The 11,921-nt window shown below is 49.4% G+C and overlaps 5 protein-coding genes across 5 annotated transcripts; 2 read left to right on the plus strand and 3 right to left on the minus strand.

The window, feature by feature from the left end:
• Positions 1-30: 30 nt before the first annotated feature.
• Positions 31-1,413, plus strand: J7337_003329 (uncharacterized protein; the record flags this gene model as incomplete). The annotated part of the gene is made up of 4 exons (XM_044821045.1): positions 31-459; positions 505-623; positions 757-1,237; positions 1,285-1,413. The coding sequence occupies 4 exons, from the start codon at positions 31-33 to the stop codon at positions 1,411-1,413; spliced, it is 1,158 nt and encodes a 385-aa protein (XP_044685345.1).
• A 265-nt stretch (positions 1,414-1,678) lies between these two features.
• J7337_003330 (uncharacterized protein) lies at positions 1,679-2,650 on the minus strand (the record flags this gene model as incomplete). Its single annotated transcript, XM_044821046.1, has 1 exon — positions 1,679-2,650. One exon carries the CDS (start codon positions 2,648-2,650, stop codon positions 1,679-1,681), a length of 972 nt encoding a protein of 323 aa, XP_044685346.1.
• A 2,617-nt stretch (positions 2,651-5,267) lies between these two features.
• J7337_003331 (uncharacterized protein) lies at positions 5,268-5,578 on the minus strand (the record flags this gene model as incomplete). The annotated part of the gene is made up of 2 exons (XM_044821047.1): positions 5,268-5,465; positions 5,519-5,578. 2 exons carry the CDS (start codon positions 5,576-5,578, stop codon positions 5,268-5,270), a joined length of 258 nt encoding a protein of 85 aa, XP_044685347.1.
• Positions 5,579-6,222: 644 nt separating this feature from the next.
• On the plus strand, positions 6,223-10,395 carry J7337_003332 (uncharacterized protein; the record flags this gene model as incomplete). The annotated part of the gene is made up of 14 exons (XM_044821048.1): positions 6,223-6,543; positions 6,598-6,673; positions 6,750-7,091; positions 7,381-7,466; positions 7,627-7,742; positions 7,799-7,920; positions 7,974-8,065; positions 8,114-8,144; positions 8,198-8,242; positions 8,290-8,454; positions 8,529-8,614; positions 9,669-10,153; positions 10,222-10,345; positions 10,381-10,395. The coding sequence occupies 14 exons, from the start codon at positions 6,223-6,225 to the stop codon at positions 10,393-10,395; spliced, it is 2,106 nt and encodes a 701-aa protein (XP_044685348.1).
• A 931-nt stretch (positions 10,396-11,326) lies between these two features.
• J7337_003333 (uncharacterized protein) lies at positions 11,327-11,906 on the minus strand (the record flags this gene model as incomplete). Its single annotated transcript, XM_044821049.1, has 2 exons — positions 11,327-11,365; positions 11,397-11,906. The coding sequence occupies 2 exons, from the start codon at positions 11,904-11,906 to the stop codon at positions 11,327-11,329; spliced, it is 549 nt and encodes a 182-aa protein (XP_044685349.1).
• Between the last annotated feature and the right edge of the window lie 15 nt (positions 11,907-11,921).

Consider the following 11,921-nt stretch of genomic DNA (forward strand, 5'->3'; position numbering starts at 1 on the left):
CAAATCTATACCAGCACAATCCACTCCATCATGGCAAACCTCCTCGAACCTATCACCATAGGAGGTAAACTCCCTCTCAGGAACCGTATCGCCATGGGTTCAATGACTCGTAACCGCTGCATCGACGATAACAAACCCGGACCAAGTCAGATCAAGTACTATGCCGATAGAGCCAAGTACAGCACCGGTCTCATCGTCACTGAGGGCACTTTCGTCGACTGGACTGGTTGCGACTGGAAACACGCTCCCTTTATGGTCACCCAGGAGCATGCAGATGCATGGAAAAAAGTAACTGACGCAGTTCATGATGTTGGAGGAAAAATCTTTTTTCAGGCGTGGCATGCTGGAAGGTGTCAGCATGATCAGTTACCTATTATGAAAGAGAAGGGTGGCAAGGTTCTGGCTCCTTCTGTTATCAAAGCTCAGGGAGGTAAATATCGAGACTTGCCTGGCATGCCTGTGAGTTTATTCTGAGTTCGATGAATGGATGCTCATCGGAAGTAGGGGCATACGGACAATATCGAGGCCATTACACACGTTCAAGCTGTTGTCGATACTTATAGGCGAAGCTGCGAGCTAGCTAAATCTGCTGGCTTTGATGGCGTTGAGCTCCTTGCTCAAGGGTAATACATGACATATCCGCTGGCACTTCTGGATAGTTGCTAACTTGCATCACAGCGGCTATCTACCTCAACAGTTCCTCAGCAGGTCAGTCATACCAATATTGTTAATACAAGGTTCGTGCTGATTATATAGCCGCGCAAATCACCGCACCGACGAATATGGTGGTTCAGTTGAGAACAGATGCCGCTTCACCCTCGAACTCGTCGATGCAATCGCCGCCGTCTTCAACGGACCCGAGTACATCTGCGTCAAGATTAACCCTACAGACCATCTCAACGACTCTATCGTTGACTTTGATGAGATGAAGGAGACTTATACGTACCTCATCACCGAACTTGTTAAACGGAAAGTTGGTATTATCAACCTTGGCCGTCGTGGTGCCGAAACGTCTACTGGATCAGGAGAATTCTTTGGACCTCTCCCTCGGCCTGAAGGCTATCCTCTCCCTCCTGGTTATGATCCAGTTCTTGACTTTGGGAAGCTTGTCAAGTTCCCTGGCAGTCCGACTTTGCTCATGGCCAATCATGATTATACTGTTGAAGCGGCCGATGCTCTTATTGGAGAGGGCAAACTCGACATGATTACGTTCGCGAGAGCTTTCATCTGGAATCCGGTGAGTAGTACAACGTCCGAGGGATACAAGTCTAACTAGTTGAAAAGGATCTTGTTTCTCGTATCACTCAGGAGATACCTCTCGCCAAGAATGATAGAGGTCCTTGGGTTTTTTATGGGATGGAAGACACACCAGACAAGGGTTACAACGATTGGCCAATTGCCTCAACCGCGTAGACGTCACTAGGGCAAGCATACACACACACCAGAGTTTCCACGGAAGACGAGATAGAGACAAGTGTATGAGCAATATGTGCATTTTTGCATTCAAATGAATGTGACGTGATAATATACGAGCAGATAACTATGTACAGATGAATGAGTGTCATGGACGAATCGCCATGATGATCCCGTTTGCAACGCAAAACTGGGTGTCCAGCATCCACGTCCGTGCAAAAGCCAGCGGAAGGAAAATCAGTGCTGACACTTCTTCTTAATCCGCTTACTTCTTGAGGGTGAGCAGACCAGGGCGGTAGGGAAGAGCGTTGTAGTCGCCACCAGAGTTGGGGTTGCGGCCCTGGTAGAGGAGCTGGAGGTTGCAAGGGTCGACGGGGAAGGTCTGGTCGTTGCTGGTTCGGATCAGCTCTCCGTGGCTGATGTCGTTGGTCCAGGTGGCACCGCTGTTGGCCTTGCCGGCGAAGGGGTTGCTCTCGGTACCGGCGTTGACGGTCCAGGCGCCGTCGAGGCTGTTGGCAGTAAAGGAGCGGAAGTATCGTCCGCCGCTACCCATAGCCTCGACGATCATAAGGTACTTGTTCAAGCCCTTGAGGGAGTAGACCTGCACAGCCTCGAAGAGGTTGGCCTTGGTGTCCTGCAGGATGACCTGCGAGGCGGAACCGAAGCTACCGGGGAAGTTGCCGATGGGCATGCTGGCGCGGTAGATGGAGCCGTTGTCGCCGGCGAAGAACAGGTACATATTCTTGCTATCGCCAATGACGGTCTGGTCGATAGGGCCAGTGTCAGAGTTGGCAATGTTGCCAGTGAAGAGAGGCTGAGCAGCAGACCAGCCGTTAATGTTGGAAGGGTTGCTGGAAGTTCTGTACGAGAACTTGGTGGGACCCCACTGGTAAGCCAGGATCCAGATGTTCTTGGGCGCGAAGTAGAACAGAGTAGGAGCGACAGCAGCGAAAGGCGTAGCGGTCTGTGAGGCAGAGCCGAGCTGGTTGATGTTGGAGACGGGGCTGAAGGCCATGGATCCATAGGCGGTGCCATAGTTGGTGGCGTAGACGAGCTGGCCGCCGTTGTAGGGAGCGACGGTGAAGTCCTTAAGGGACTTCCAACCGTTCTTGGGCTCGGCGAGGACACCGCTTGAGGTCCATTTGTAGGAGGTGGGGAGCTGGCACTGGGCTGCGACGTCGCCGACGGAGGCGAGGAGCAGCAAGCCCGAGGAGACGAGGCCGAGGTCGTACTTCATGGTGATATCAGGGTGAGGAGATGAGTAGAGGAGGAGGTTGTGATGATACAAGAGAAGAAAAGACTGATCGACGAGGAAGAGGTCAGTGGATTATATATGAAATAGTAGATGGACTATGCATGGCAAGATGGCCCTTAATTTGTATGGGGATCATTCGTTGCTGGGGAATAATCTAGCTGGCATTGGGGGAGAAAATATGGTGTATCCACTGATACAACGCAGTCTTGTTCTAGATCATCCGAACAATGACCCAAACAAGGATCAATCGAGGGGTGCTGAACGAGTCTGAACGAGCGTGCTTCCTTTTGGAATCACGGAGACGGATCCGAGTGTTTCTGCTTTGGGGTTAGCTTCGATCGGGGCGCAGGGTACATTTGGCTTACGCTAATTTAACCAGTAGAGCTAAGTACCTCCTCCCCTTTAGTTAGTCTACTGTACCTGTCACAGAAAGGCGAGTCAGCTCTATTGAACGTGCGTTTGCCTGAAGCTGAAGCGGTGACGAATGCACATACGTTTTTGCATATCCATTTCTAGAGTATAAACTTTCTTGTTTGTTTGGGGGTCCTGCAGGAAACGAGCGAGCGGTAGACAAGACACGGCATGTTTCTCGGCTTCATCTAGAAAATCGATATGCCAAGCTGAATCATAGTGGGTTTCATCTTGGCAGGCCTAGTTTCAGCATCCACTTTGTCATCTCATTGGGACTCCTCCACTCCCACGGGATACGAGAGAGAAAAACCCCCGAGCTAGAGCCTGAGCACCACATGATGTCCGTTCCCAAATGGACTGATGCAGCCTGTTGCTATCAACAGTCTAGTTTACGATGCCATGTGGTGTACTATGCATGCACCCCAGGTAAAAGAATGCGCAGGATATTGGCGCACCTATAGAATTGCACCGTTCACCGTCTTGGTTCGGTAAATACTAGTCAACACCCCAGATTCGTCCCTGGAAGAAAAACAACCCCGGCACGGCAAAGGACCTCATTAGGCTAAAACCCATCGCGGTGAACGATTGTCATATATTAATAGCGTGCCAGTAGAATTTAACTACCAATATGTTGTTTCACACGCAGCGTGTTATTCCGCCTATCAGACGAGACCTAGTATTTGACAGTCTAAAATCACTTGTATTTTAGCCAGATTTGGTGTAAGCGGGCGAATTAAACTATTGCGAGTCGCGGGAATAGGAAGTACAGAATGCGGGGGATGGACATGCGGAGTGCATACAGCCGTGTAAGTTGAAGATATCACGAAGTTCAAGTCTAGTTGAGGATGTGTGTTTGTTTTTGGCGGTGAGGGAGATTGAGCAACATGACTTGGGATAAGGCTGAATGTTTTCCCACGGAACTCGGCTTCTCTCATGTTTGATGTTAAATGTCAAGGCGAGAACAAAGTGGGTTTGTCTGACTGCCATAGCGTGATGGGCGTCCCCTTGAAACGCCAAGTAATATCCGTTTCCTTGATGCGATAAGATAGGAAGACCGAAAAGGGAAGAGAAGCGAGATGGATGTGTGCTACATACTGATAAGATAACGGAATCAAGCCACTGTAGCTTACCCTATATTGTAAAATCGTCCTAAATATCTGTACTGTATGGAGTAATGATAGTAGTTTCAAACACTTAAAAGCTTAGAAGAATGAAAGAGAAAAGCGAAAAAATTAAGTCTCTATCTCTAATAACCACTTGATTGCCTTAATTAAATCCTTCGTAAAGGAAAGTTCATAAAGGCATGCGGGAAACCCACATAGACATCCAATTTGACCGGGATTCTAGCCTGAGGTTAGCAAAACGAAAACCCCTGCAACCAACAACCTGCGTGTTTGCTCACCCTGCTTGCTGCAGTCTTTCGGCATATGCGAATTCGTCGTCTCGAAGGGGGTCAGCCCCAGCAACCTGGATATAAGCAGGCGGCAGACCCGAAAAGTCCTTTGCCAGAAGTGGAGACACGCGTATGTCCTCTGGAGGAGCCCCGTAGTAGCCGAGACACTGGGTGACCGCTGCAGCCGGTAGTACAGGTGCCGTGGCGTTCTCAGTGTAGCTAGAAAGTCGAACTCAGCACGGGGTAGGGCATCATGATGTACCGTGAGAGGAACACGCAGTATCTGTCCGCGAAATGTAATGTTTGCGGCACTTCGGGCTCTCTGTGCGAGAACGGCTGCCTTGCAAGAGTCAGTACTTTTGCATGAGTAGGTACTGAAATGTACGGGGGAGGCACATACAATGTTTCCACCGGCACTGAGGCCGCCTATGATGATCTTATCACTGGCACCTCCCAAAGAGTCGATATTCTCAAAAACCTGTGCTCTATTAACAGCCAGTCGTCGTAATGGCATGGATAGCCTACCCAAAGCACTCCTTGCCAAACATCTTCTAGGCCAACGGGAAAAGTATTTTCCGGTGCTCTTGTCGTTTTGTAAGTATACATTCCATTTCGCGTTGAGTAAATGGAGGCCTTACTTGCGGTAGTCCACGCTGACGACAATCACGCCTGCAGACTTACACATCGTTCGGCATACCTTATCCTCTGAATCCAAGTTTCCCATTGTCCACCCTCCGCCATGGACGCTGCTCATCAATCAGCATGAGAATGAACACTTCTGAGCCTTCTCTCTTACTATATGACTATTGGAAGAGGCTCGGAGCTATTGTCCGGGGTATAAAGGCGCAGCTGGTTGGTAGCACCCTGATAGCCTGGGACTTGAACATCTCTGATAGAGAATCCGATAGGAGGGCTATTGGATTTTGGGAATTTAAGTTCGCGAAGTTGCTGGGGGGATCCGAGTAGGGGAGGAATAGGAAACTGTTTCTCGAACTAGTATTGTATTAGTGACGATGCAAGGGTGGCGTAAAGTTAGAAGTGCATACTGCTTCCCATTCGGGGTGGATCGTTGAAAGTCCGGGCTCACGGGTAATAGGCTCCGACATGGTAGCACTTTATAGCCGGGGAAAATGATCAATATTTGGAGAGTAAAACGACTACAGAGTGAGTGTAAGTTCAAGTAACCAATGGTAGTCTGGTTCTAGAGATGACATTCAGTCTGGTCAACTCTGGTATATTTAACAGTTTTAATAGTACGCCTCGGTTATGGATCCGCCTACTGAGCACGGCATCTATACGTCCTTATTCCGAGCGCTGAAGATCGTGATGTATCGTCTGTGACTCCCCAAGGTGCCTACGTTGGTCACTGTGGAGATTTTGGACGCCGAGGTCCGCTACTCCGTAAGTGGTCTAGCTTTCCCCAGAACGAGTCAGAAAATACTGAGGTCATTGAATACAATACATATTGTGTTCTTGCTGGAGGTCGGGTCAAGAATAGCCGTGTCCTGTTTGGCGGCCCGTTCTCTGGGCCAAGATATGGTTTTTCACCGGCAAGTAAGACCTATCCGAGTCAGACTATTCGCGTGGTTGCCGGCAAGGTCTACTTGTGTTCGCCTGTAGCTTGGTCTTAGACAATAAGTTGAATCAAACGACTTAAATAATCCTCTGCACATCCTCATTTATGTGATAACCATCCTACTCAACCACCAGATAACAACTGAAATTATTTGCGATTTCCATCTTATTAACTATGGAAAGCATCGAAGAATCAAAGGGCGAGGTCAACTCACCTTTCTTGATCCCCGGCCTCAAGTTCTTTGCAGACCCCGAGTCAGACACTCGTCCTGGAAATTTATTTTCGGAGAAACTCCACTGCGACTATCATAGCAATCCAGAGACTGAATATCATATCCCTTTTGCGCCTATCGGGGACCCTGGAAACAGGAGACTGAAAGTCATTACGATCGGTGCTGGGCTGGCGGGTGTTATGCTAGCTTACAATATTGAGAAGCATTGCCCTAATGTCGAACATGTGATATATGAGAAGAATCCAACTGTGGGAGGGACCTGGGTAAGGAATTTCTTCTTATTGAACTCATGGCTATGCTGACAGGGAGTCTCCTAGTACCAGAACCGATACCCCAATGCCGCATGCGACTCCCCTACTTGCACATATCAGTTCAACTTTGCAGTTGACCCGGGTAAGATATCTCTTATGCTGATGCATGATCCAGTAAACAGGCCATCGGAACCTAGGGGACACTTACATCTGTACAGAGTGGGAGAAGTTCCTGTCAGGATCAGAGTATCTACGCGATTATGTGGCCAAGGTCGTCAAGAAGCTCGACCTTGAGAAATACATGATTTTCAACTCGAGAGTAATCGAAGCCCGATTCGATGATAAAAAAGGCACGTGGGATGTCAAGATTGAACAGACAGCGAGTGACGGAAGTCAAAAGACCTTCACCGACGACTGCGACCTTCTCCTAGGTGCAGTAGGTATCTTGGATCGCTGGGAGTACCCAAAGATCCCTGGCCTCGAGTCGTTCAAGGGCCGAGTGGTTCACTCGGCTAATAGGGCAAAGCAAGACCACCAACCCTTCCCCTCTCCAGTCACATGTCTTACTAAGACTTTTACTTGACAGGTGGGAAGAGTACACCAAAGATAAGTGGTCAAGTGACGAGATCGTTGTTATTGGCTCTGGAGCAAGCGCGTACCAGGTTGTACCAGGAATGCAGCCTCACGCCAAAAAAAGTACACAGCTTTCTCCGCACCCCGGCGTGGTTCTTCGCCTCGTCCCCTGAATTTGGCGGAGACCCGAGACCCCAGGATTATACATGTCAGTGCAATATGACATCCAACTCCGTTACAGGACTTGCAAAGCTGACCGTTGGATCTTGGGGTCAGATACCGAGGAGGAGAAGGCCCTCTTCAGAAAGGACCATGGCGCTATGCTCAAGCACGCAAAAGCCAACGAGAGTGTTTTGATGATGGTTTGTTCCTGTCTGCCCAAAGCTTGTGAATGTCGACTGACATATTGTAGTTGCAGCATATAATGGTGAAGTATGACCCTGCGTATCATCAGGCCCGAAAAGTAAGCTGCAGTCCTTATGTTCTATAACAAGAAAAAACCTAATCACACTTTACAATCAGACTTTGACTCAAAGGACTCGAAAATGGATCAAAGATGACGAGCTATTTGACAAGATTATTCCCTCCTGGAGCCCAGGCTGTCGTCGAATCACACCCGGTGACCCTTTCATGGTAGCGTAAGTACACCCTGTCAACAACATACTATGAACCACACCTTACAGATATGACCTAGTATTCAAGAACCCAATGTTGATGTTCATTTCACGGGTATCGCGAGAGTTGACCAAAATGGAGTCTTTGGTGACGATGGCACATACACCGCCTGCGACACCATCATATGTGCGACTGGTTTTGGTACGTGGTGATCTCTGATTGATGGCATGGTCTTTAACTATTTGTAACAACAGATGTGTCTTATCGACCTCCTTTCCCGTTGATCGGGTTGGACAACTACGACCTTCGCAAAGAGTGGCATACTGTTCCAGAGGGCTACATGAGTGTAAGTGCTTAGAGATACAGCCTAGAGACGGCGAGCTGACTTTCCTAGCTGATGGCGCCCAGGATACCGAATTACATGAGTAAGTTTATGCCAAAGATGGAGTGCGAATGCTATATCTAACATGCGCATCAGTGTATCTCGGTCCAAACTGTCCAGTAGAGAATGGAAGCATCACCGGTTCGTAGAATCGCCTCACCAGATGACATAAACTCACACCGTCACAGGACTCTTGGAAGCAATCGCCAGCTACACCGTCAAAGTAATCAAGAAGATGCAGCGAGACAACATCAAGTATTTCGTCCCTCGCCAGGACGTAACCGATGAGTTCAACGACCACGCTCAATCCTGGTTCAAAGGCACCGTATGGGAAGAGAGCTGTAACGCGTGGTGTAGGTTGCTTGCTCGTGAAATGCAATGCATGCTGACTCTTGAGTAGACAAGAACAGAAAAACGGGACGTGTAGATGCTATTTGGCCAGGAAGTGCTCTTCACTTCCGAGACGCCATCCAAGATCCCCGCTGGGAGGATATGGAGATCAAATATCATTCTGTAAGAACTTGAACCCGGCATATTGTCTTGATGGTTCTTGCTAATCGTGCCTGTTACATCAGCGGAATCGGTTCCAGTATCTTGGATACGGGTTCGCCCCTATCGACCTGAGCACGTCTCCTGACGCGGACCGAAGCCCGTATCTCAAGCTGGAGAATCTTGATCCTCGTTTTTACGAATCAATACAACTTGCAGGCTTGGCAACTTGGATGAGAGGCTATGGGGCCTGTGAATCGCGTGGTTCTCTGTACTTTAGGTAGCCAAACTGAAGTCATTGTGAGATAGTGATGAAATGGAACGGAGTATTTGTGAATTCATCAACGCACGTATAGGCAGCTTCGTGAGCGCTGGTTAGATGGTATCAATTGCTCTATCGGGGCATGGCATGTGAGATGGACCGTCCTCGTGCACACTTGTATAGACAGCTGGTGTACTGTCTGAACCGGGTTTACGAGAGTTTCCTTTTGAGTTGATAGATCCCATAGCCGATGCTTACTTCACGCACCTCACGCACCTCACGCACCTCATGCGCCCTCGTGCATACTAACCGAAAAAGAAGATGCCGGAAGTTCCGCGGTCAACACATTTGTGCCTAGGCACAATGTGGGGAAGGGTCTTCGACACTGACGACTAGCCTCATCCCCAGATTTCTCCGTTCTACCCCGTCTGCCGACTCCCCTCTTTTTCACCCGCATTTATCAGATCGTAGGATCTTAGCTCCTCATTCTAGACAAACCCCTCTCTCCATGCACACACAATGACAAACGGAACTTCGATAAACGACCGAAGTCCAGAAAGCGAGAGCTCGATCGTAAAGCGCAGCGATTGGCTCGTCAGCGAACAAGAAGTCGTATGTCCCACCTCGAAACATTGGTGGCCAACTTTCAAGAGACTGACTCGGATACTCGCTTCTCATCTCTGAACGAACTAGGTTCTCTCTGCTGGAATAAGCTCACAGCCACAAGCCTCAACTGCAAATAACACTTCTAGCCCACAACTTAGACATCGATACCACGATGACTGACCAATATCTCTGAACGAACAACTATCCAAGGTGATCGGCGAGCGAGACGGACTCAGAAATCTTTTGGAGTCTCTTGACTTTACGATCCGAAGTCATCTGGACGAGGCCTCTGCGAAAAAGCCCTTGCCGTCCTCTGCGATTCGCAAAGATGGCGGAGCGCAGTCTTTGCAAAGCCGGCTAGATGTGCCAGACTTGCAAGAAATCCCTGGGAATGAGGCTTTCGACACCGCTGCATCAATGAACAGCAGCGACGAAGTTCAGGCCTGGCATGATCCAGAGTATCTAGATTTAGATTCTTCTCTATTCCAACTACCTCCTCTATTCCCGGACTTTCTCAGCACCATCGTACCCCAGATTGGTCTACCAAAATGCGAGTGTATGCTCGGGGCATCCGACGATACGGGCACGACGGTCAGCATTTGGCGCCAGCTCAACCATCTCCACCAGTCATTGGCCAACATAGACCTAGCAGCGGAAGACCGAGAGAGCGAAGATTCCATCATTCGCGCCGTGCTGTACGGGTGGAATAGCGTCACTGCAGCGGGACGAGAGCTAAACACCTGCCGTATGCTTCGTAGCATAGACGAGCTTTCAGGGTTGGAATCTACCCCCACCGATCGACTGGCCATATTGAGCTTGATACGCCTTATGCTAGTGAGCCAAAGGAGTCCAAGAAAAGCCGCGCTACCGCGTTGGCTCCAGGCCAGGTAAGTTACTGCCACGACCATCTTCTCTCTTCTAGGTCCACGTCCACTAATTCTGCCCCAAGGCCATCTCAGAACCTCCCCCATTCAATCGCCATCGATTTTGTCTTCTGGTGCGAGACCCTTGCCAGCCCAGCCCAGCCCAGCCCAGCTCTGTCTTCGTCCATAGCTAATGCACAGCCCAGGCCTGGTATACGAGAGCGGTTGGTCTTCTCGGAGCATGAGTACTGCACAGACTCCTTTTGGCGCAGTACCTTTTCAGATACGAAGCTCTTGTGGCCGATGGAGCTGTCTGATGCCTATGTCCAGAACTCGGTGACCGGCGACCTGCACCTTTCGCCTTACTTTCGCATGTTCATACGGGACTTGGGTAACTGGACGGTGTCACCGGGGTTTTTAAAACAATACCCAGAGCTCTATAATGACATTAAAGGATATTAGCCTGTAGGGAAACATTTAAAGAGATTTAATGTAATATAGAGTACGGTCCAGCTCTTGGTTACAGGTGGGCTGATTGTTATTTGTTTATTTATTTTATCATCTAAGGAGTAAAAATTCTACAAAGAAAAGAGTGTAATCTCTAGGACAAATATTTAATGAAATATCTAATCTAAGCAGTCTATGCATTCGGCACATGATCCTTCACCCAATTCTCCTTTTCTATCCGTAGCGATCTCTGCCCCCATTTGATAGTCCCCCACGCCCCAATCGCTCCCCAAACCGACGGAACCGCCCAACCCAGCGTATATCCAACCTCAACCGGCAATACCCACGCCAACACGATCAAAACAACACTCACAACCGACCCAGTAATTGCCCACGCCCAGAGCATTTCAACAAGCATCCTTCTAAACCTCGGCGACGCGTTATACCGCGCCATAGCAGCCTCTCTGTACTCCTTCCCCCCACCGCCATCGCAAGCCGTGATATCCTCCATTATCGTGAATGTAAGCGGTGGGTATCTATCGCCGACGACGTGCGAGCTTAGGCGGTGAAAGCGGAGTCTCCAGTTGAAATGGTACGCTATTCCGGTCCAGATCATGTAGGTTGTTACCATTAGGATACCGACTGGCATGATGATGCTCAGACCCCTCATCATCGGCGGATCAGGGATGCTGAACCCAATCATGAGCGCCGTCATGACAAAGTACGGTGGTCCGAGGACTAAATGCACCGTATCGAAACTCCATCGTCCCGCGCCGTTGAGAGGCCGATAAGTATCGCGCTTAAGCGCAAGTCGTAACCCGCGAAGACCATATTCTCCACCAGAAATAAACCCAAACATCGCCGTTATGATGGCAAACATGGCGCCCGGTCGTAAATCGGTGAGGTTAGAGATTGTGAAGTAAAAAATAATCGGGATGAGTGTGCATTCCGTCAAAATGAGGAACCAGAAGAGAAAGATCATGAGCTTGTGCTCGTGGAGGTTATACGGTAGAGGCGGAGGACCGCGCGCGATAGGATCAGGCTGCTCATTCTTGCTAGGCATAGACGGCGTGCTCGGAGCAGAAGAGAGCGTTATGTTCTCCGTGCCAGCCACGTTATTCGAAGCAGTCGTCGCCATTGTGCGTGCATAAGC

Source organism: Fusarium musae, chromosome 2 (assembly GCF_019915245.1).
Source record: "Fusarium musae strain F31 chromosome 2, whole genome shotgun sequence".
NCBI lineage: Eukaryota > Fungi > Ascomycota > Sordariomycetes > Hypocreales > Nectriaceae > Fusarium > Fusarium musae.